The sequence below is a fragment of the Myotis brandtii genome, unplaced genomic scaffold (genome assembly GCF_000412655.1).
Source record: "Myotis brandtii unplaced genomic scaffold, ASM41265v1 scaffold618, whole genome shotgun sequence".
Taxonomy (NCBI): domain Eukaryota; kingdom Metazoa; phylum Chordata; class Mammalia; order Chiroptera; family Vespertilionidae; genus Myotis; species Myotis brandtii.
The window spans coordinates 180,236-205,058 of NW_005370354.1; the positions used below are offsets into that span (position 1 = coordinate 180,236).

The 24,823-nt window shown below is 42.9% G+C and overlaps 1 protein-coding gene across 2 annotated transcripts in view; it reads right to left on the reverse strand.

Annotated features, from left to right (window-relative positions):
• FOCAD (focadhesin) overlaps positions 1-24,823 on the reverse strand; it is a 250,074-nt gene that overhangs the window by 22,892 nt on the left and 202,359 nt on the right. For both annotated transcript variants that reach the window (XM_005879937.2, XM_005879938.2), the window contains exons 27-34: positions 22,143-22,232; positions 14,304-14,451; positions 12,166-12,285; positions 10,696-10,818; positions 10,162-10,239; positions 8,973-9,044; positions 7,611-7,713; positions 4,994-5,074 (exon numbers count right to left, since the gene is read on the reverse strand). In XM_005879937.2, coding sequence (XP_005879999.1) covers positions 4,994-5,074; positions 7,611-7,713; positions 8,973-9,044; positions 10,162-10,239; positions 10,696-10,818; positions 12,166-12,285; positions 14,304-14,451; positions 22,143-22,232 — 815 coding nt within the window. The remainder of the gene's footprint in view (positions 1-4,993; positions 5,075-7,610; positions 7,714-8,972; positions 9,045-10,161; positions 10,240-10,695; positions 10,819-12,165; positions 12,286-14,303; positions 14,452-22,142; positions 22,233-24,823) is intronic.

Below are 24,823 nucleotides of genomic sequence, written 5' to 3' on the forward strand. Positions count from 1 at the left end.
AGGGACTGGCAGGGGGGGGTGGGGGGCTTGGGGAGAAGGGGCACAGGGAGACGGGAGTAAATATCTACACAGAATTACTTTTTTTCTCTCCTTTTAAGGACTTGCATAGAATTCTATTTAGGTATCATTAATTTGTAAGCAGATTTCTATTAATTTTCTTTCTTAGATCAACTGTTTTCAAAATCACATAAAATTTTACTCCAGGTCCTTCTACAGACTTCATTATACAATTTTTGCAGTTTCCAGAGGACCTAGGGAATCGGGGAAGACACTGAACCTGCCTCCTATACCAGGAACCCGTGTGAAATATGACCATTTTCCAGATGTTTTATTGCTGAGACAATGAGCTCTCTCTTGACAGGACAAGAGAACTTTGGCCAATAACTGCCTTCTACTGTACACTTTCCATGTTGTTCTATGTTCTTTAGCATTGATCTGATATATAACCAAGTGTTGGAAACCAGGAGAACTTGTAAAATGTAGCACAGGGTTGAAAACCAAAAAAATACTATAACACAATAAATCTTCCACCGCTAAAGGGCAGAGAATCAGTACCTAATAGCATAACTAGATTCACACAAAACGTCCCACCATCCTTGCAGGGAACTAAGTCTGGCCCTACCTGGAATGAAAGAAATTATAGTAACTGCTAGGAATGAAGAAAATACCCGACAGCCCCATGCATGTGGGGGGATGTAAGGGCAGAGAGCGGGTCCCCAGGCCTGGGGAGAATGAAGTCACGTGGCTTCCTCCCCAGAGATCTTTAGCACTGCACACGAGAATCCAAATCTCAGCCCTGGGAATGGCTGGCTCCCTTATTACAGTGTTTGCCTTTCAAGCAAGTGCCTCAGATAAAAGGAAATACTGAAGTGCTTTATAGACAACGGATTTGGGACTGAGGAGACCTAACAGTGCTTGTTAAAAGGATCCAGATGTTTTAAAATCCAGATACAAAGTTGCTTTAACTCTCTCATCCAGTTGAAGGCTTCAAAGAACCCTGATACAAATGGCATATCGGAACATAATGCATTACAACGGAAACCATTACCACACATACCCTGGCTACACGGATTTCAGAGCTCGGTGCCATAGTGCATGTGTGTAAGCCCTACACAGTGCACGTGTGTAAGCCCTTTGGTCAAGTCTGGCAACACGCAGGCTAACAGCCGGTGATACACACACTCCCATCACGAGCGTGTGGCTGAGTAGTGTGGAGATGTCTTTACTTTCTCCATCTTCAGAGTTGCTTAGCAGTGACTTAGCTTAGAATGATCTATTCCCATGTACATGCTTAAAGCTGTGGATCAACAAAAATTGGAAAACGATTACTTGCCAAGTACTCCTCTCTAAGCATTTAGGGTGAAACACAGGTGCTCTTCCTGCCCTTGATGAAATTACAATTTGAGGCGAAAGACAGACTTTAAACAAAAACCCCATAAAGAATTAAGCAAACCATTACGCATATACAAAGTAGTATGAAAAGCACACAGAAAGACACCACGTGAGAAAGCTAAAGTGATCTGGGACCACCAGGGACTCCTCTCTCTTCCCTCACTGAGGAACGGATGTTTAAATCAAGATGAAAACGGTGAGCAGAAATTTTCCAAAGTCCTCAGAAAACAAGGTCGGGCAGTCACCGCAGGCGCCTCTGTGGGCTAGGAGGTGCTCAGCGCCCTGCCAGAAACGCCTCCATTGTTAGGACAGTCATTGGAAACAGCATGATTCTCACATGTCAGTCAGATACCAAGAGCTGGTAGGATGTTCTGTCTTAAGGCCAAGCACCTCAGCCACATTCGGAGTCATCAGAAACAAACACCCCTGGGCCCCTCAGCACGGGAGGAGTGCCAAGCAGGTGGCTGCCCAGCGGAGACCAGGGCCTGAGAGCAAGGCAGTTATGCCCAGTGGAGGCATTTAAAATGTTTTATAAAAAAAGTAAATGAAATCTTGAAATCTGAAAATGCAATGAGGTTGGAAAAAACTACAAAATATCAGAAGTCAGAAAAAAAGAATAAATGAATTGAAAAGAAGCAAAATAAGAGTCAAAATTTAAAGTTCCTTAAGGGGAAAAAATGATTCCATGATAGGAAGACTTAAAAATTAAAAACAAATTTTAAGCCTAGCATAGTCAAGGAAAGTCCATAGGAATAGATAAGGACAAAGAACAAGGAATAATACATCTGCTAGAAGAAGGTCAGAGCTATTAGGGAAGAAAAGAGAATGTTACCAGATATAGCAAAAAAAGTTATATTGAAAATTATTAACTGAAGTCTTTAATAACTAGAAGGGATTTAATCTATTTGTTATGGTTTTAAAATGTAGGCCTACTATGAACAGATAGGATTCTATGAACATCTTGTATGTTCTATTGCATGAGTATTAAAGTGAGAAGAGCCCTAAGCATCAGAAAGCAGATGAATAGATTCGCCCTCTCAAATTTGACTGCCTAAAATTGAGATCATGATGCCCAATCTCCTGGCATGAGTGTGGCACAGGGTTAACTCATCCCATTGGTCTTCCTCATGTGAGCTAGCAAATGGCACACAGAGGCAAAGGAGCCACGCTCTCCCTACAGCTGGCCGTCTTCTGCCTGTACCAAGCATGATTTTTATCCACGAGAGCCATTTCTTCCTCAAAAGAGCTCACCAAAGTTGTCATCCTTCCCATCAGCAGCTCCACTGGGCTCTGGGGGATGACATCTAGACATTTCAACTCAAAAGCTGCTTCAGAAGGGAGTTATTAAAATTCAAATGAGCTGGGCATATTGAAGAAGAAACAGTCGTTTGCATGCACACCTCCACACTGGGCCACCCCTTCAGTCCCCGAGAGCAGGGCCTGGTTTTGTTTTTGTAAATGGGCTTCGGAGACTGAGGTCAGCCTCCCACGGCCCCCACTCCTCGGGGTCATCATTAGTAATGTGTGAGGCTGAATAGATTTTGCTCTGAATCTAGTCAGCAAACCTGACAGGAAGGCAGCCCTCTCCCACAACCTGAAAGCGCCAACAATCTGACTGGTAATAGGGCCTTTTTTCATACTTCATTTATCTGTTTCAAAACAGCGTTCAGGAAGGCTGCAATGACGTCGCCGAGGGCAGCCCCCTGGCTTCTCAGGTTTGGAGCGAACGCTCCCTGTTGTGCCATGACTGCATCATCATAAACATTACGTTCAACTAAGAAGGTCCCACAGGCTTTGGAGAAAATTCATTTCTGCCAAGAACTATGGCTCTGGGAAGCCAAATGACATTTTATTCACTGGGAAAGAATCTATCTTTCATTTGACCTTAAGGATTTTTTTTTCTCTCATGGAAATTATCTCACATTATCACCATTTAAAAATTTTATAAGCTATCAGGGAGCGACTAGACAAAAAATTGAGCAAAAATATATATCCCTGGAATTATCCTAGCCATGGAAATTTTAGATGCTCCGTTAGTAAAAATTTAATTTTTTACTTCTGAAGACACCTTTATTAGCATATGTACTTCATATAGACTTGATAGATGGTGCTTTAAAAAATGAACTTTGCATTATGAGTAATATATGACATGTTTAGATATAACTGTATTATGTACAACAATGACATAACCATGTATCAGTTTCCATTGAGGACCCGTGAAAGCAAATCATGCTAACTCAGGACCCTAGGAGAACAGCACAATTTCTACAACTGCAGAAACTAAAGGAATTCATCTCCAAGCTCTGAAGGGAGTGTCTAATCTGGAAGCGCCAGGGGTTTCTGGACCCAGTGGGAAATCAGATGACGTGACCTTTACCATCCCTTTCAATGGTTAAGATTTTATTCTTCCACATCTTCATGAATCAAACTCGCTTCCTTCAGATTTCTTCATGTTCATTTGTTTAAAACCTTTCCCCCTAAAATCGAGATGGCCTTGTGATACAGGCACCGGCTTCACCCAGACTGACCTACCCTGCCCAAGGAAGAATGGAACCAGCAAACACCAGTGGAGGGTTACTACATGAATGAAACTAGTTCCTGAGCTGTGACGTGTTCAGTTCGAATCCATTTTCTCCCCGCAGCACTGAACAGTATGTGTATCATTAAAGAGTATTTATTTAATAACTTAGATGGCATTCTTTTGGCTCCAGTTAATACAAAAGGCACTCAATCTCCGTGTTCAGATTGCCTGTGCTCTAATTTGGGCGACAGGAAGAAAGAATCCCAAAGGACAAATGTTTGCAGAGAAAAAGAACATGAGCTAAAAATAAAAGCTAGAGCCAGTGATTCCAACAACACAGGGTGATCATACAAGGTTCAGGGGAAGACCCACTTCCCACTCAGGTCCTGAAACACACATGGCACCCAGGCCTGTTTCCTCTCTCTAGGTGACACTCACTTGAAACTGACAGGAAAGTAATGTGTGCTTGTTCCTTTGAAATCACCGGATGGAAGATGAAGAAAGGTCTTCACAGAGCACCCCTTCCTCTCACCCCACCAGGTCAGACACGGTGATTCCGGGAGACTCTGCACCGTGTGTGCTTTCTGTGCCACTTACTGTAGTTGGGATCCCCGTCCTCACTATTGCAAAGATGCTCTAGAGCAGCGGTTCTCAACCTGTGGGTTGCGACCCCTTTGGGGGTCGAACGACCCTTTCACAGGGGTAGCCTAAGACCATCGGAAAACACATATATAATTACATATTGTTTTTGTGATTAATCACTATGCTTTAATTATGTTCAATTTGTAACAATGAAAATACATCCTGCATATCAGATATTTACATTACGATTCATAACAGTAGCAAAATTACAGTTATGAAGTAGCAACGAAAATAATTTTATGGTTGGGGGTCACCACAACATGAGGAACTGTATTAAAGGGTCACGGCATTAGGAAGGTTGAGAACCACTGCTCTAGAGGAAGATAATCATTGCCCCTTCAGACTTGTGCTGTTTACTTAGACGGAAGCATGCTCAGGGCACACTCCTTACTTAATATGCAGAAGGAAGGATAAAACTTGAGAAATGTGTTTACTTGCCTTTTTTTCCTCCCGTAACGAAGAAGCCAATGGCTGCTCTAATAAAACTGCTTTCAGGCAAATAGCTATAGTCAGTAGGAACTGTGGAGACAGAAAAATGATCAAATTAACCAATGAACTTGGCGGGGCTAATGAAGGAAAGATAATGCTGCCAAATCAACCCAGAGACAAACCGGCGATGTTTACACCATTAATCTCAGCACAATTCTCTGTGGCTGCACCTAATTCTATTAAAGTGGCCAGCCTTGAAGTCATCACTTAGGCGAGGCAAGCTATCTAAAATGGTAGTAAACCTAGTAGAATCTGGAAACCACAGAGGATGAATATTTTACTGAAGTGGTTAAAAAAAAAATCCTTGCCACATTGTCTCATCAACGAGCCCCAAGCCTGTGACCTCCTTAGTGTCAGGAAGGTTTCTGCCGGGCTTGCAGGCTGAGACCACCATTCTGGGAGCCACTTCAGGACATCCCGAATTGCATATAGGAGCCACGAGATATAACAGTCAGTATCAACAGCAACCCATCTCTTACTTCATGAGGCAGGGACTAAGGGACCAACATGGACAAATAACCAGGTGCTGCTGACCTGGAACAGCGAAGCAGTGACATTTATGCTCACTGAGTCCTGGGAGTTTCCAGGATTCTTTTCCTCCCAGAAAATTCCATCAGAAACAAGTAGCTGTACTTTTCCAGACATACAATCATTTTGTTCCAAAGAACCTGGGTGTAGAATGATTCACTATGACAGCCGTGGGCAAACTACGGCCCGCGGGCCGGATCCGGCCCGTTTGAAATGAATAAAACTAAAAAAAAAAAAAGACCGTACCCTTTTATGTAATGATGTTTACTTTGAATTTATATTAGTTCACACAAACACTCCATCCATGCTTTTGTTCCGGCCCTCCGGTCCAGTTTAAGAACCCATTGTGGCCCTCGAGTCAAAAAGTTTGCCCACCCTTGCACTATGACCTGACCTGAGTTATGTGGGCCAGACCACATAGCCCATAACGTTTAAAAACCCATGTAGACCTGGCTGGGGTCGCTAAGTTGGTTGGGCATCAACCCATGCACCAAGGGATTGCTGGTTCAATTCCCTGTCAAGGCACATGCCAGGTTGATCCCTGGTGGGGATGTGCAGGAGGTGGGGGGTGTGCAGGAGACAGCCAATCCATGTTGTGTTCTCACATCGATGTTTCTCTCCCTTCTTCTCTCTCTAAAAATCAATAACTATTCTTAACAAAAAAAGCCTATGTAAAAAAGCAAACATGCTATTGTACCAGGACCCTGTGAGAGCACTGCCCTTCAAAACCAGCATTACCAAGGGTTTCCTCCGATGACTGAGTTTTCTTTCTTTTCTCCATTTTAATATGACAGCTGCCAGCTGTCTAAAGTTCATTATGTTGGGAATGCTGCGGAATAATGTCCTATTTCTGTAGCTCAGGAGTGATTGAAAGTGAGGGAGACAGTAATTACAGGGGCCAGTGTTCACGGTAGTGCTGTCCACACACTACCTGTCAGGGGATATGTGGAACTAGGTTTTAATGAGGAATCTTTGGTACCTAAACCCCTCTGGCCTGGGTCCAAGAGAGCCAGTGGGTCAAAATTCTATCAAGAGCGAGGAGCAGATACAGATCCCAGTACATTATAGTGATGCCTCCCAGAAAATCTTCAAGTACGAGCATAAATTAAGCATGTGGGAATTGCAAATATTCCTTATTGCTTGTTATCAAAAAGCTGGAAATAGAAAAAGCCTTGTTATACTAAGACCTAGAATTTCAGTTCCAGTCAATGAGATGCACAAGTTTAAATGCACTTATCCCATTATTTTCTCAAAAGCAGGGGCTAGAAGAACTCTAGCCATATGTGAAGAAACTTTTATTTTTTTTAATTTAAAAAATATTTTTATTGATTTCAGGGATGAAGAGAGAAAGAGAGAGAGAGAGAGAGAGAGAGAGAGATAGAGAGAGAGAGAGAGAGAGAGAGAAAGAAAGAGGAGAATCACTCGGCTGCCTCCTACGTGCCCCCTACTGGGGATGGAGCCTAAACCCGGCCATGTGCCTTGACCGGGAATTGAACTGTGACCACCTGGTTCATAAGTCAATACTCAACCACTGAGCCATGCTGGCTGTACGAGGAGGAGACTTTTAATGAATATGAGTAGTATACAAACTATGATTATTACATCTGGTAAAAAAAAAAAAAAAAAGAACTTTGTTCCAAGCTTCAGAGACCTGGTTCTTTTTTTTCTGGATTTGTCACTGAACCAGCTCTGTACATAAGTTACATAATGTTTCCGAGCCTCAGGTTCTTCATCTGTAAAATATGAGGTTAGACTCAATGTCTGAACTGTTTTCTCAGGGAGGCAGAAAGGAAGAGTGAAAAGAGCATGGGCTTTGGAGGCCGACAGGTCTGAGTTCAAACTGGTGTCCGCCACTAACTGCCTTGTGACCCTGGGTAGGTCAGGCAGCCTTTCCACAGCCCATTTCCTGATGCCAAATTGGGGTGGTAATTCCTATCCCCATCCCTGAGGGTTGTTGTGGAGACTAATGCTCTTAATAGTTCATAGCCCAAGTCAGCACCCTCCTTCCAGCTACAGTGTCCTATGGCTCTACTCTTACCGGAGGTTCTGCTTTGATTTGAGGACAGAGTAGACAGATGAAGATGTCCTAGAAGCCAGATTGCATTGGACTGAAGACCAATCACCCCGGACACACTGATGACCTATGGATGAAAATGTGACAGTTCAGTGATGGGAAATGATCCAAACTCAACTCAATAAAAGGCCACTCACAGAAAGTCACTGATCTTTTATGAGGTGGTGCCTTGTCTGGTAACGAGAAGCTCTATGACAAGGTGTAATATCACCTGTCTAGTCTACTAAGTCTGGGATGATTTAGTCGGTGATCAACAAGTGTTGCTGAATGAATGAATGACGAATGAATGAACGAGTGAATCAACTGATGATAGAAGAGTACAGTAGTGCTTGTCTCAGGTATCCCCGAGTCAGATAGGTCTCAAAATATTATCAAAAACTGGAAAAAGAAAATCCAAAAGGTAAAAAGAGGTGATAATTTGTTTAAAATACCTCTAACAATGGAAGGAGATATTATTTTGTTCTCTTCTTTAAATAATTTTCAATTAATGCTTGATCATTCATAATAAGCATTTTTAAAATAGTTTAAATTATAGATTCTTCTCCCAAGTAAAAGCAACTTAAGTTTAAGGATTTTTTTAGAATATTCATATTCATACAGGAAAAAGACAGTTTCTTCTGTTCAGAAATTGATGTTTGCTTTTGAAACTTGAATTACTAGAAGTTCTTCAGGTGTTATAATCACCAACATTTTACAAGATGAAAATTACGCTAAGTGACAAGACTAGGACACAAAGGTCTATGTGCAGTAAGAATACCGAGTAGACAAATGAGATGCCTGAAAAGCAATGTGACAGACACTAGGGGCAGTCCTTCAGGCTGGGAGGACCAGCTGTGGTATTTGTTCAGCTTCTTCCATGCTGTCTGTACCTCCAACTTTTATGCAATGATCATTAAAAAATAAAAATACTGAGTTATACAATCATTTCTCAGCACATAACTATGCTCATTCTTCAGCCAAGGCTCACGCTGACAGTGACTTACCCACATCCTTGTCTCAGTGACATGGGAACGGGTGCCTCGACTTGCTACTCAGACACCTGCCTGCCCTCTGATCACCGTCCCTTTCTCCTTGCAGGGTCAGGTTTTGATTTTTACGGGAAACTAATGCCAACTTAACTCAGAACGCCAGCTTTCTTTTTTTCCAGAAGAGTGCATGTATGTCAGCAAATGCAGGGCCACAAACCATTTTCAAATGCCCTGAAACTCACCATCAGTAAACAGATTTCCTCATTTTCCAAGTAAAACAGTTTGTATCATGAAAGAGGAAAAAGACAAAAGGGGGACATCGTGTTCCCACTGAAGGGCTTTAACTTCCTCCTCTCACCTGTGTTAAGGCTCTAATGACTTCATTGAGTCTGGCTTGAAACTGAGAGGTCTGGATGGCTTCTGACTTCAGCTGAAAGAAAAAAAAAATTCACTCCAACATCCCCGAAAAAGCATACGATGACATTCCCAGTGGATGAGCTGCCATCTTCTCCACTACGCAGTCATTTATCACCATGTCCTTGTCTTTCAAAGTCGGACTCCACAGTGAGCTCCTGGAGAGCAGGGCCCAGGCTTTATTTATCACTGATTTCCTAGCACCCGTTCAGCGTGGCACGCAGCAGCCACCTAACACTCCTGAACTGTATAAACAAAGGAGGTCCTTAGAATTACTTACACATTTACACATCTATGTGTCCACTATGGAAAACATTTTATCATTTTTTAAGAAATGTTTTTATTGATTTCAGAGAGGAAGGGAGAAGAAGAGGGATAGAAACATCAATGATGAGAGAGAATCATTGAGCAGCTGCCTCCTGCATGCCCCACACCAGGGATCGAGCCCACAACCAGGGCATGTGCCCTGACTGGGAACGGAACTGTGACCTTCTGGTCAATGCTCAACCACTGAGCCACGCCGGCAGGGCTGGAAAACATTTTAGAGTGAAAAAAACACACCAAAAACAAAAACGTACTTAGATACTAACTTAAACATTACAGATGTACAATGGAGTTTCTTATGAATGACTTCGGTAATTTCATACGATTCATTAACTTTTCTCAGGCAGGGAACTTTGTAGCAAGTACATTAAGTTGACTAGGTTTAATTCCTACAAATCAAATAAAATAAAGGGAAAAAATCTCTATACAAAGAATTCTCAGCAAAGAACAATTTTTTGCCCTGGCCGCTCAGTTAATTGAGTGGCCTCCCATGTACCAAAAGGTCACCAGTTCAATTCCCGGTTGGGGCACATGCCCAGGTTTTGAGCTTGATCCCCAGTAGGGGGGCCCAGGGGGGAGCCGATTGATGTTTTTCTCTCTCTCTCCCTTTCCCTTTCTCTCCCCCCCCCTCAAATCAATAAAAAAACCTTTTTTAAAAAGAACAATTTTCCATACATTAAAGTCACTGCAAAACCCAGTGTAACCATTACGGTGAGCATATATTCTTCTGTCCTCAGCATACTGAGATGCTAGGTATTCTGCTCTTGCTGTGGCTAGATACACATTCAGATTTCTTTCTTTCTTTTTACCTGCATTACATCCCCTTCTGAGCCTACCAAGGCCACCATGCCATGGAGAGCTGCCAAGCAAAGCATTGTGGGAGAGCCCTGAAAACAAAGAATATGTCATGAGGGAAACAGTCCTTGGGTTTGAATTCTAGAAAACTTATTATATCATAGAGAAATTAATGGTCAAAATGGTACTAAATGGGTAGGGTCAACATAACCTGTATCACTGAACCAAAAATGGCCCCAGACTTGAATAAAGCTACAGGCTGAAGTTGTTAGATCATAAGTGGCTTCTTCTTGTTTTTTTATTTTTTAAAAACCACAATGTTGTTTAAAATTAAAACATTGGCCAAATAACCAGTTTTAAAAAAACTATCATAGTTGACAGGATGTATCATGTATAAGGGTTGAAAAGCACACGTTTCCCTTTCATTTGAAATCACCCATTCTTTCATTGTTAAGCTATATACCTGAGCAGTTATCTACAAATGGCCCAATTAAGTAGCCCTTTTCCTTTATACAAAACTAAAATACCATGCAGGTCGCGACCTCTACCTCTGCTAGGACAATCCTGATCCAGGCAGGGAGCAGCTTGCTGCCCAAGTCTTCGGCTTTTCCATGTCCACACACAGACAAACCATGAACTATGTTGCCTAACGCCAAGGCAAAACCTGAAGTCTGTTACAAACAAACAGAAACAAGGGGTAAGGAAAGGGAAGAATGTTTACATATCGCAGCACAAGCACTTCCTGGGGCTCCCCTCGCCCCCCGCCCCTCACCCTGACAAGTTCTTTAGGCATCTGAAAATCAGGGAGTGGCAGATTTTAAAAATCTAGACTTTGCTTTGCAACAGAAGCTACAGTCTAATTGCAAGGGAGTCAGCTGCAGTGAGTGGTTTATTTGAGGGAAATAACACCGCACTATTGAGCAACGTGGCTCAAATGATCCACATTTCAGAAGGGGTTCAAGCGAAAATACCCAAGTAGATCGCGCAAGCTGTCAACTCCCAAACAAGAAGAGAAAATGTCTCATAATGAGCACTGCGTATGTAAACTTCTACATTTTGATGTTGCAAATCCCACTGAACATGAGCAGGCAAATAATCATAAAGTAGTAACAATACCAAACAATATACATTTAAAACCAGTGAATCCTGAAATAACCCACTATGGCCAATATTGAGACTTGAGAGAAACATTTAAAAAAACCACACAAAACACTACCACCAGCAATGAGAAGATTCTAAAGCATGTGTAATCAGACAGAGCTTTTTTCCCCTTCAATTTTTAAAGTTGTGGTAAAATATATATAACATAAAATTTACCATCTTAATCATTTTTAACTATGCAATTCAGTGGTATTAAGTGCCCTCACATTATTGTATAATCAATCACTACCATCCATCTCCAGAACTCTTTTTATTTTGCAAAACTGAAACTCTATACCCATTAAACAAGAACTCCTCCTCCTCCCTCCCCCTGGCGACCACCATTCTATCTTCTATCTCTATGAATGTGATGACTCTAGGTGCCTCATATAAATAGAATCATACAGTATGTGTCTTTTTGTGGTTGCCTATTTCACTTAGCATGATGTCCTCAAGATTCATCCCTGTTGTAGCATAGGATTTCCTTTCTTTTTAAGGCTGAATAATATTTTAGAGGGAACATTTAAGGGTATTTAATTTAATTTACAGGCATTTAATTTTTCCTATACCTATTTAGTCTATATTCTTTGCCCTTGTATTTGCTAAGGTTTGACCTCAGCAGAGCCCTATATGTATTCAATTTGAAAAGGCTATGTACTCTCTCCAACCAATTAAAAAAAAGGTCTACTGGAGAACATAAGGGATGAGAGAAAAAGGCCCCTGTGATTGTTGGCTGTAGCTGTGAGATGGGAAAATAGTTAAGCTCCTCAGTTCTGGGCATGAAAAACATCCCACTGTCCTCTAATCAGAGTAAGTCAAGATCAGGGCCGAGCAGCAGCCTGAGACCCACAGAGGGAGGAACCAGGGCGCCTTCCCACCTGCTGGTTGCTCTCTACCAACTGGCGGAGCTTGTTCATCGTGTCCTCGGCCTCCGCAGCCTCGATGATGCCGGCACTGAACGCCGCTGTGCACACGCAGCTGAGGGTGTAGGCCAGGACCTGGGAGAAAAGACAGCAGGACAATGTTTCTTCACGAGGGAAAAGAAAAGAACAGGTTTAATTGACACAAATATTCGGTCAAACTTCTCCCCAGTAAGGAATGGATTTAAGTACGCCTCCCACAGACGGGCATTGCTTCGCTGCCTCACTTGTATTTCCTAACAATGTTACGAGGTGGGCGTCGTTATTATTCCTACTCTATAGATAAGGACGTTGCGGCTCAACTACACAGAGCTAGCAAGTGACAGGAGTGAGATTCAAAACCAAAGGCTCCCTCACCAATTCAGGACACACCATCTATATGTGGTAGAAGCTGGTTTTCATCACAGTGGACGTTACTAATTGCCACAGGTCTGCTCCAAGGCCAAGCAGCGGAGGGATAGAGACGTGGCTACGTTAAGATCCCCCAGTAGCAGCAGTGGAGCAGAATGGACCACGACTGAGGGCTTTAGAGTCAGATAAATTGTGTAAAATAGAGATAATACTCTCTACTTCCTAGCACTGTAGGATAATATAATAAGTAAATGAATACATGAACAGATTACAAATAAAAATGCTGGGAGTAGAGACGGAATACTCAGGTGTATATTCCAAATTGATCATTTATTGGCTAAGTAACGCCAGGCAAGTCAAACAACCCATTTGAGCCTCAATTTTTGCAAATCGTAGTTAATCACCCCCTCCCTGTTATCTTGCATTTTCATGATGAAACCTTCCCTTACAAAGACACTCAAGCCAAAGTGGAAATGTGTATCTCCTAACACTGGTCTATTCGGCCGGAAAAGAATAAGTGGTTTCTAAGGTAGAAATTGGATAATAAAACATGAGAGGGGAGAAAAAAAACAAAATGTGTGTCCAAGGCCTCATACATCAAAACATCAAGCGGTCAAATGCCTCAATTAGGAAAACCTTGCTTTCATTTGTTAGCCAAAGTCCTCCTTGGCGGCAAAATTTTCTTTTCTCCTTTTGCTTAAAAATATATGTCCTTTTGAATCATGCTCTGCTTTGAAAGTGGCAATGTGGGGCATGTCTTAGAACAGTGGTTCTCAACCTTCTGGCCCTTTAAATACAGTTCCTCATGCTGTGACCCAACCATAAAATTATTTTTGTTGCTACTTCATAACTGTAATGTTGCTAGCATTATGAATCGTCATGCAAATATCTGATATGCAGGATGGTCTTAGGCGACCCCTGTGAAAGGGTCGTTCGACCACCAAAGGGGTCGCGACCCACAGGTTGAGAACCGCTGTCTTAGAACAAAACTTCAGCCCTCTGTGCCGTCAGAAATTCACCGACTCAACCAGCCCCACGCCTGAGAGGAGGGGCCGTGCAGGGACACAGCGGCCTTTATGCTCCTCAATAGCTCGTGCTCCAACGGGAGGGAGAGTCTGGCCAGGCCAAGAGGTCGTCTCCGGCTCCTTCCAGCGAGGAGCACGGGGCCCGGCCTCACCTGCGCAGGACAGACTCCCACACCCGTGGCCGACACTCACAGGCCGCGTCACATGAACTGCAAGTCTGCATGTTTCTGCACCACAACAGAAAAAGCTCTTCATTTAATGTGGTGACGGGAATCTCTTCAGTGATTCTCATGCTGGCTGACATTTAAAAAAGCAAATGCCTTTCCGATCTGCAGTTTCTTAAGCTATTTCCTGACCACTTTTTTTTTTTAAAGTGACATGGGCTTGGGCCTAATTCTACCTCTCTCCATTTAACCCCCCTCCAGAAACCGCAGCGCTTCTTAGAAAGTGCCTGCTCGTGCTGCTGACTCCGGAGTCTGTATTCACTCCAGGCGCTTATCTTACTTGCCACATTTAAGTCGAAGTTGATTTAAACAGCTGCACAATTTGAAACCCTTATGATCTATTATAGGTGGCTTGCCACTTGGATTTTCTCCTTATCCCACTTGAGGGTGAGGAAGAATTTAATTCCAGGGTCACCAAAATGTGAGAAGCAGAAAATAAGCAGCAACATGAAGCAAAAGCCGGGGAAGGGAAGGAAACCGGGACCTCGCCTCCTACCTCCTGGAAGGTCCTGCTCTGGCTCCCGCTGTCATCGAGGTACGCGGACAGCTTCCGCAGCGACGCGGCCACGTGGACGCGCGACTCCGTTTGGCTGCTGTGGCTCATGAGGGACAGAACCAGTCCAACTCCCAGGATACAGCCCGTGCTTGGAGGCCAAAAAGACGAGGTGTTAAAAATCACAGAAGTCCGCGCTTCACCTTTCCCAGGAGTTTCCAGTGCTCCACAGGTTGGGGTGAGAGGGCTGGATTCGAATTCTGCTGCCTGCTCTGTAAGCCTGTCCCACAAAACACCAAAAGTACACACCCTCCCTCCTCAAAAGGCAACCTTTACAAAACCACAGTGAGGTACCATCTCACACCTGTCAGAATGGCTATCATCAATAAATCAACAAACGACAAGTGCTGGAGAGGATGTGGAGAAAAAGGAACACTCGTGCACTGCTGGTGGGAATGCAGACTGGTGCAGCCACTATGGAAGACAGTATGGAGTTTCCTCAAAAAACAAAACATGGAACTCCCATTTGACCCTGTGATCCCACTTCTAGGAATATATCCCAAGAAACCAGAAACACCAATCAGAAAGGATATATGCACCCATATGTTCATAGCAGCACAATTCACCATAGCTAAGATCTGGAAACAGCCTAAGTGCCCGTCAACAGATGAATGGATTAGAAAACTGTGGTACATCTACACAATGGAATACTATGCTGCTGTAAAAAAGAAGGAATTCTTACCATTTGCAGCAGCATGGATGGAACTGGAGAGCATTATGCTAAGTGAAATAAGCCAGTCAATGAAAGAAAAATACCACATGATCTCACTCATTTATGGATAATAAAGACCATTATAAACTTATGAACAAAAATAGATACAGAAGCAGAGCAGCATCGAACAGACGGTCGAACTACAGCAGGAAGACCAGGGAGGGTGGAGGGGGGGCGGTAAGAGATCAACCAAAGGACTTGTATGCATGCATATAAGCATAACCAATGGACACAAGACACTGGGGGATAGGGGAGGCCGGGGGAAGGTCAAGGGGGGGAAGAAAGGAGACATATGTACTACTTTTTGTAATATTTTAAGCAATAAAACAAAATTTTTTTAAAAAGGGCAACTTTTACCACAAAACAGGTGTTCGTGGCCCATGCTAGTGCTGTGTACCCACTGGAGAAAAACAGACAAGTAAAATCACGAAACAGCTGGACTTACATTCCATGACGAGGGGAGGAGGAGGCATAAACAGCAGTCAAGCCAGCCCTATCGCTGCACTGAGAAGAGCTGTGGTACCCCCACCCCACCCCCACGTTGCGTGCACTGTGATGAACCGCATAAGGAGAGAAAAGACGACATTTAAGGATTTGAGCCGAGGAGGTCTCACTAACAGCAGGACGGATCAGTGCCAGGCCTGGTTCCCAGGTCCTGCTTCATGCTTCGTGTTTCCTAGTCAACTTCAGCAAGTGGAATTTCTTTCTCGGAGGAACTGTATTCGCCTGCGCACAATGACCTTAATCCTCTCCTCCCCTCTGATCTCTCGGAGTACCACCGGGTCAGGGGAGAAAAGGGACAGATGACAGGCTTGTCAAAAGTTACCCCGAGTGACAATTCAATCGGGACCCTGGGCTTTTTGTGCCCGAGTCCTCCTGAAAGAATACACACCCATTTAAAGAAACGAATCCTTTTCCCAGAACGTCTCGCTAGTATGATAAGAGAATGCAGCTGTGAGGTCATTTCTTACTTTGTAAGAAAAGGTTTTGTCTTTGTTGCTGTTTTTCAAATTGAGGGGAGGCTGAGTTTTCCAGCAACCGCCCTGGCTCGGGTCTGGCTCGCCTCTCCCCAGGGCGGCTGCTGGGGAGGCAGGCTCCAGGGCACTCTCCAACCACCCATTTCCCCGCCTGTGTCCTGTGTCATTTGGCTTGTACACGGCGTCTCTCTCCTTGGCTGGCCTCAAGGACCTTTGCGTCGTTTCATGAACGTGCTAGTTATTTCCCCCAGCACCTCTGTGCGAATGGAGCATCCACATGGGAGAGAGACGCCCACAGGCCGGGGATGCTACAGGGTCTGCTCAAGGTCACGCAGGGTGTTTCCAGCAGAGCGCGGCCAGACGGTGCTTTTGTTGTTGTTGTTGTGTTGTGTTGTGTTGTGTTTTTAATTCCCAGCCTTCTGGTCCATCCGCCAAACCCCAGCCCCTCTTGGTGCCCTGCACGAGGCCATGAAGGCAACATGGCTCAAGTGGGTGTTTCTAGGTTCCACTGCCTAACAGCCTGGCGTTAGAAAGTCCTTTGTGAAGAAGCGACTGCAGGGTTACCCATCATGAGCCAGGCGGAGATGCCGGTGCGGCAAACATGCTAACATGAAGTTAACAGCATCAAGCACTTCCAACCCGCCACCTCGGCACGGAGCCCGAGCCGCCTACTGTCGGGACAGAGCAGGCTTCTGAAGGAGGGGCTGCTCCCATTAGTACGGATTCAAGTCTCTCTTCTCAGTTAGAATCTAAGGGCAGTTTTTCTGGCTGTCTCTCTCTCTCTCTTTTTTTTTTTTTTTTTAATTTTTTTATTGATTTCAGAAAGGAAAGGAGGAGAGAGAGATAGAGACACCAATGATGAGAATAACTGATCAGCTGCTTCCTGCACTGCCCACACTGTGTATCGAGCCTGCAACCCGGGCATGTGCCCTGACTGGGGATCGAACCGTGACCTTCTGGTTCATAGGTCGACGCTCAGCCACTAGAGCCCCGCCGGCTGGGCCTGGCTATCCTTCTATACGGATGCATATACAATTTGGATAGGATTATCCCAAAGATGTAGCTAGACACAATGTGATCAACACTTTGGAAATTCTGACTTTTGTTCCCTCTTTGGCTATATAATTGCTACTTCTGCTTAAGATTTAAAATGTGACTTCCTCAGGGACACCTTCGCTGGCCCAGCGGGGAACCTCTTTCCTATTCTCCCATCGCACCCTGTACTAATTTACTTCAGACAATTTTAATTATAAATCCTCATCAGAATGAGGATTATTTGGGGGTTTGTTTAATTACCATCCACCTCATTCGCCAGCCTGCACGTTCCATGCCATGCAGGTGGGCGCCTCTTCTGTTTTTTCCTCACCACCATGTCTGTGCACCGAGTACACTTCTGGGTGGGGACAGGCATCCAACTCAGACCCACTGAACACTAGGAAGTGAGCAAATGCAGGGTTTCAAGGGCGTCTGAAGTGGAGAAGAGCTACCCAAAGGAAAAGAACAACAAAAGAAAACCAAGACTTGGTTCCTTTGTTTAGTTGGGGGCAAAATTTATGAGTTATAAAATTCACGGAGTATACCATCCAAGATTCAAGCAAGAAAACTTGATTTCTATTTCCTGCCAGACCAATTTAAGAAAAAGGGGTATCAGGTTCATGTGGAAAAAGGGTTCTTCCCAAAGCTCACTTGAGTACTGGGGTTCATTCTTTTCAATAAATAGGTAGCTACCCAAATCTTGCTTTTGGGGCTATTTTGGGCGCAGAAAAATCCTTCTCCCCTGGACGGAGGCTCCTCCTTTACCATCCCCAGGCATATGGGCACAAAGGCTCAGAAAAGAGAGACCCCGCTTTCAGTTCACATTTACCTAAATGTTATCACAGCATAATTAGTCTTAGGCAAGGTTACTACTCATGAACGATTCTATTCATTGCTCCAGTGGTAATTATTTAACTGTTGTAACACAGGAATATATAACCCACCTATGTATACATGTGCCAATGTAAATATGTTAGAGTGTGGGCACCCACTGACCTGCTAAATTGTTTCCTTCTGCTTCTTCTCATTTTTCCAGCATGCAACAGGAAGGTAGTTCTAAACCTTTATTCCTGATGTTTCCTTCTGATTTCCAAATCTTCTATATTTTAATGTGTTTATTTTTTTGTCCTTGGTGAATTAAGATTCTATATTTTAATGTGTTTATTTTTTGTCCTTGGTGAATTAAGATTCACCAAGTGCTTAGTTCAGCATTTCTACACTTGATCTCCCCCTAGCTTCCCTTTGAGAAGTCTGACAGCTCTAAACCGAGAACAACGGGCAGAGGTAGCTTTCACATCTTTCTGTTCATTGAAAACAAAAAGGAGTTAAGTGTTGGTGTCTCAGAAAGATGCCCTGGCCGGTGTTTCTCAGTGGTTAGAGTGTTGGCCTGATCGAAGGGTCTTGGATTCAATTCCTGGTCGGGGGCACTTACTCGATGTGTAGCTCTCACAGCAGTGTTTTTCTCTCCCCCTCTCTCCCCCTCTCTCCTTCTCTTGCACTTTCTGGTAGAAAATATCCTCAGGTGAGGATTAATAAACAACAAAACACCCCCAAATCAGACAGATGAAATAAAAACAAGCTATACTAGTATTAGGTATAAAATTGAGGTTTTGGAATTGCCAACATGAGTCTTGTATGAGAATACTAACAGCCCTGGCCAGGTGCTTGGCTGGTTGGAGAGTTGTCCCCGACACCAAAAGGTTGTGGTTTGATTTCCGGTCAGGGCACATACATAGGCTGCAGGTTCAATCCTGGTCATGGCATGTATGGGTGGCAACCAATCAATGTTTCTCTCTCACATCGATATTTATCTGTCTCCCTTCCTCTCTCTCTAAAAACCAATTAAAACACATCCTTGGGTGAGGGTTAAAATAAGAGAAGAATACTAACAAATGATAAAGAGAGTTTGAATTTTAAAATTATAGGCCCTATTATGACATTACTTATTTGAAGGTCTTATCCAAGTATATTAAAATATCACTACCAAAAAGAAATTTTGTGACTTAAAAGCTAGGCAATTCTCATATGTGTGTTGCCACATCAACTGAGATACAAGGCTGTGTATTTTCTAAAATTACCCAGAGATGAATCTTCAATTCCTCAGTTTGCCGTAGGCTGTCCTGCAGATTAAGTACTAGGCCATCTAATAATTAGTTCTAATAACAGTTAACATTCGTATAACACTTTGCCCTTTACAAAGTGCTATACAAATATTGTATTTGTGAAAGCTCAATAGTAATTACCCAAGGCTTAGGTGGCTAGAATGACCAGGGCTGTGAGGACTGCAATGGCACCATGATTACCACTAGATGGCAGCAAAATGTAAGCGATGGGACCACAAACACAGATCAGCCCAGGTGCTTGGTTCTCCCAGCAGGGACATGTCCATTAAATCCAGGAAGCGTGGTGAATTTGCTCTGGGTGAATTCTATCACTTGAGGTAGCACGCTCCCGGATCCATTAACTACCTCCTGGTAACGCTCCCACCATTTCACTGGAGGGAGGACTGCCCTAGACTTCTGCAATCTCATTAGACAGGGATACTTTATGCCAGGAGCCAGGCATTCAGGCCTGAGACTAGACTTTTTTTTTTTTTTTAAATGGCAAGCAAGACCCGCATGTCAGAGAAAAAGAATAAACACTGAACATTAAGGGTCAACCTACTTTCTTTTTTTTTCTGATTTTAAAAAATATTTATTTTATTTCCCCATCCTCTTCCCCTTCCCCTTTGGCAACCATCAGCTAGCTCTGTACGTCGATGGGTCTGTTTCTGTTTTGCTTATTCATTTGTTTTGTTTTTTAGATTCCACATATAAGTGAAATCATACACATATTTCTCTCTCTGTCTGATGTATTTCACTTGGCATAATGCTTCTAGGTCCATCCATGGTTGTTGCAAATGGCAAGATTTCATTCTTTTTTGTTGTGAGTAATATTCCAGATTTCTCTCGATTGAAATGTTCTCAATGTTGTACTATCCAAGAGAGGAAAATGACTTTGAAGTCAGACAACCTAGGGTTTCTCTCCAAGCTCTGCCACTCATTGTGTGACCTTGAACCAGGCTCCTCTTTGAGACTCACTTTCTTCATCAGTAAACCAAAATGAAACGGACTCCTACTTTGGTGTCAACATTTAGGGTGTAATCGAGGCTTAATTACATGGGAAAGGGATGTGAAAATGCCTCCAACAATTTGTGGCTACTCAGTTAGTACTAATTAAACCTCAAACCCGAGAGGGAACAACATACTAAGCACTGCCACCCACAAAGCATTAGACATGACAAAATACTAAACTTCATTAACGAGAGGAATAACGGGAGTTTTGAGAGGATAAAGAGAGGGTTCCTTGAAGGGCCTGAGTTTCTAATTGGGGCCCTGAAGACAAGCCAGATCTTCCTAAATGAACAGGAAATTTCTGAGGACCCTGTTCTACCCGACTCGGCAGGTTCAGCCCCTATCTAGGCCCATCCTTCCGCTCGCAAAGGCAGTTGCTCAATCAAATAAAAAAAAATCGTTAAGCAGGTAAGAATCAAGAAAGAAGTAAGAGTAAAGAAATAAGAATCTTATTAAGATAAAAAGTTCATTTTAAAGTTAAATATGCTTAGACATATTTAGTTCTTACACGTGTAAAGACCCATACTGTGGATAATTCCGTTCTCCCCACGGTCCTCCTTACTTTCAAACAACCTTTCTGGAAAGTAATGAATATAATACTTGAAAGTCATTCTTGGTAGTTTCAACTGGCTCAAAGTTTGGAGCATCTTAATCATAAGATTTCCCCCCAGCTATGATGAACACCTTTAGGGGGAAGGCAGAAAGAAGGAGGGAGGGAGGGAGGGAAAGAGGGAGAGGGAGAGAGAGAGAGAGAGAGAGAGACCCAGCTTACTCCTTGGTTATAAAAGGCAACACCACTAATACACAGCTTAGGCTCAAAACTCTCAACTTTCCATGGCTCTATACCATCCATTAAACTGGGTGGGTATCAATGGTTCTTACCCAACCTTAGCCTGTGTCTGAAAGAAGGCCTGTCATGACCACCTACTATGTGAACATCTGATTTTGTTTACTCATGATGAATACTTGATATGTGAAGCTGCTTCCACCATTTACTCTTTTGTTACTTGGAATAAACAGGCTAGATGGTATAAATGTCATTTCAGATCATAAGTTCCTAAAGGCCAGAAATGCAAACCCTGATTTAAATGCCCATAATAGCAAAGAGTAAATGAATTCATAAGTTGGGGGTTAGTGCTTATAATCTGTTGAGTTTCCAAGTAATAATAAACCCCAGAGGATCTAAACCTGAGGTTCTAAGTAAGACATGCTTAAGCACAAAAAGGTACAATGTAGTCCTCAACATGTCAGTACTCCAGTGAGCCTAAGGAAACCACATTCCTCCCTCTCCCCCCACCCCAGGTCACGAGGCTAATGGAAACACTAAGTGTCTCACTAAATGAGTATGTTTAACGTTGGTTTTCGAGACATTCTTTTCTGATTATTCCTTTTCATTTTGTTATCTTTCATAATGGCAATGAGAAAATGAATTACATTTTAAAATATTAGTTTAATGGACAAAAATCCTGAGGTCTTTGGGGCAAAAATGGATCTATAAACATTGAGGAGGTGGGGAACCCTGGTGTAACCTGTATTTGTTTCCATTTTTGTTCCTCAGCCATTGGATTTCACAGGGGAATCTAAATCATGGGTCTCAGATTCTTTTAGTCGAAATTTAAAAAGTTTCTTTAGAAAGATTAACGCATGCACACAAGCCTCCAAATATATGCTTGATGGGAGATGTACAAGCCAGAGCTAAGGTATCAGCAACTGAACGACAGCCACAGAACGACATGTGCTGCTTTGTACTGAGGCGAACTATTGCCGAAACACTGCTTTCAGAACAGGTACACTTTGAGTACAGATCTTTGATGATTATTAAGAATTTTTTTCAAAGGAATTCAAGATGGGGTCCTGGAAATATCTCACCATAGAATTCAAAGTTTATGGCAGAGAAAAAACCAACCTCTAAGCACCTGCTAGAGAGGACATGGGATCGACATACTTGTGTTCAAGGCGGGGGTCAAAGCAGCAGTTCTCCAGGGCATCCAAGGACTTCATCAGCAGAAGGTTCATCTGGTGGCCGGAAACGTCACTAGGGAAAGGCCACGGGGAAAAGGAGTTATTTAAAGTCACTCAACTGTCCCAAATACTTACTATACAATATTTTGCTCTCAATATTCTACTGAAAATGCATCTACTTTAAAAAACATAAACGTAACAATCAATACTATTGACGACTCATATATATTTATTTTGTAGACAGAGAAACTGAGTCAGAACTTATTCAGTCATTGGGTTTCTGAACATGACAATTATTTGCAAGCTAATAAACACTTACTTTTGCATTTTCTCAGCTCATGAAAACTTTTTTATAATTGAAGTATAGTTGCCATAGAATATTATATTAGTTTCAGATGAACACCATAGTGATTCTACATTTATATACCTTAATATGTGATCCCTACAATAAGTCTAGTAACCACCTATCACCATACACGTTTGTTACCATATTATTGACTGTACTCTCTGTCCTGTATAAATACATTTATTTATAGCTGGAATTTTGTCCCTTCACCATTTTCATCCATCCCCCCCCCCCCCCCCCCCCCCCCAGTAACCATCAGTTTGTTCTCTGCTTCCATGAGTCCTTTTCTGCTTTATTTGTTTGTTCATTTTCTTTAGATTCCAGATAGACGTGAAATCATATGGCATTTGTCTTTATTTCACTTAGAGTATAATATTCCCTAGGTCATCATGTTGTCACAAATTTTGTCCATTCAAATTTAAATCACTAAAAAATAAAAACCAAAGTCAGAATTCCAAAAAAAAGGTATTTCTAAGTGCTAAAGAGGTTGGTTGTCAAATATTAAAAAAAAAACCCATTAAGCTCTTATTATCAATAATGGTTCCCAATCTCTTTCATGCAAAGACTTACATTTGATTTCATGTAGGCGACACCAGCTCTCTGTTTTCCTGTCTGCGGTAATTGATGCGATTTTGTCATTGGCTTGTATAGTAGAATAAACATAAAAGGTAGTGTTTTCAGGCAGAGCCGTGGGCTTTATCATCGACACTTGATTATCAGGGTCCCACATGTCAGGCCTGGTGCTGCTGCCTCCGCCTGCCGGGGGAACGCAGCTGGGAACCCGGCACAGAGAGCCCTTCCCACGTCCTCAAACCAGGACTGCAGCCAGCGGTTTTGCTTGAGGTGAAGGATTAGATTTTGCAATGAAAACGCACGCACACACACACTTTTAATAGCTTTAACTAAGTAAGTTCTATTATAGTTGTTCTCTGGAGTAAAATATACTTAAATATGCTAAACAAATGCTGAAGTGCTATATCCTCTGGGAGTCATGATGGAAGCGAGCTTTGAAATAATATGCTTTCCTGAATGAATTCTAGGCCAGAATGTAAATTCAGGTGACTTGTCCATAAGCTTGACCAAAAAAATGGATTGACTGCCACCATTCTCTTTTACAAGGTGATTTTTCATTCTCGGGACCAGCACCTTGTCCTGAGGGGCTGTTTTGGGTCATTTCTTTGATGTCCTTGACTGGTCAATCAATAGCCCTCAAAACATTTGCCTTCATTACAGAAAAATGGAAACTTTCTCCAAAAATATCATTATCTGATGACATTGTCACTCTCTAGCAAAATATGTTTTAGTATCGAAGGCACATATTTCAGATTCCTCTGCTCCAAGAAATAAGGAAGGTGGGAGCCATGAGCTGGCTGACTAAGACACCAGCTAACAGGAGGATGCTATCAAACAGGGTCATTAAAGCCACATTAAGATCTGCAGCTACTCAGAGGGCACTGGGCCATGGGAAGAGCCTCCTGAGGTCCTGCCCCAGGGGTTCCTGCAGGTGCAAAGTCAGGTAAGAGCAGACAGGGCGGGAGGCAGCCTGGGCACCAGAGTGATGCTTTAGCTGAATCACCGTGGGTCTCTCCAGGCAGTGTGATTAAATGAACCACGAACGCAAGCCCTAAAACCAGCAGCGGCTCATCGAAATCTAATGAGAAAGGGAGCCGGGGCCAGGGGAGGATGAAATGAGTCTCCTGGAATGAAGCTGCCATGGCTCATTTTTAGTTGTAAAGCGTGTTGCTTGAAAAGATACTGAAGGAAGAGCAGGAACGCAGATGGTGAAAGAGCTGCCATTTGTCGCATAGTAGCATAGGAGGGAAAACTCACTTTCAAGTTTTAACTCTTTAAAAATACTTTGTGTTCTGTCACACACACACAAAATATGTTAACAGTCAACCACATGCAAAGGGCAGCGTTTTGTTCATGTCCAGAACCAGGCCTACATAGACTAACACGGGTGAAGAGAACAAAATGAGTATTCTGGAAACGTTTCGTTTATGATCACAGAGACTAAGCCAACTCTTCCTAATTGTCTGACAGATGTTTCCAAGAGCTGAACATGATTATCTGAAATATGGTATTTCCCCAGATCAATGGCAATTTTCATAAAGGTTTCCTTTATTGGTATTTGCACAAAACTCTGTAAATTACAAATGGAAACTTAACCACTGGTTTAAAACTGAAATCTAAATATAGCATCATGCTCTCTAATGTCTCCACATCAACACCATTTCTTGCCTTTGGACAGAGAGGAAAGTTTAACAATAGCTCACACCACACAGGGTGCCTCTCCCTCTCCTCCACTGCTGGACAAT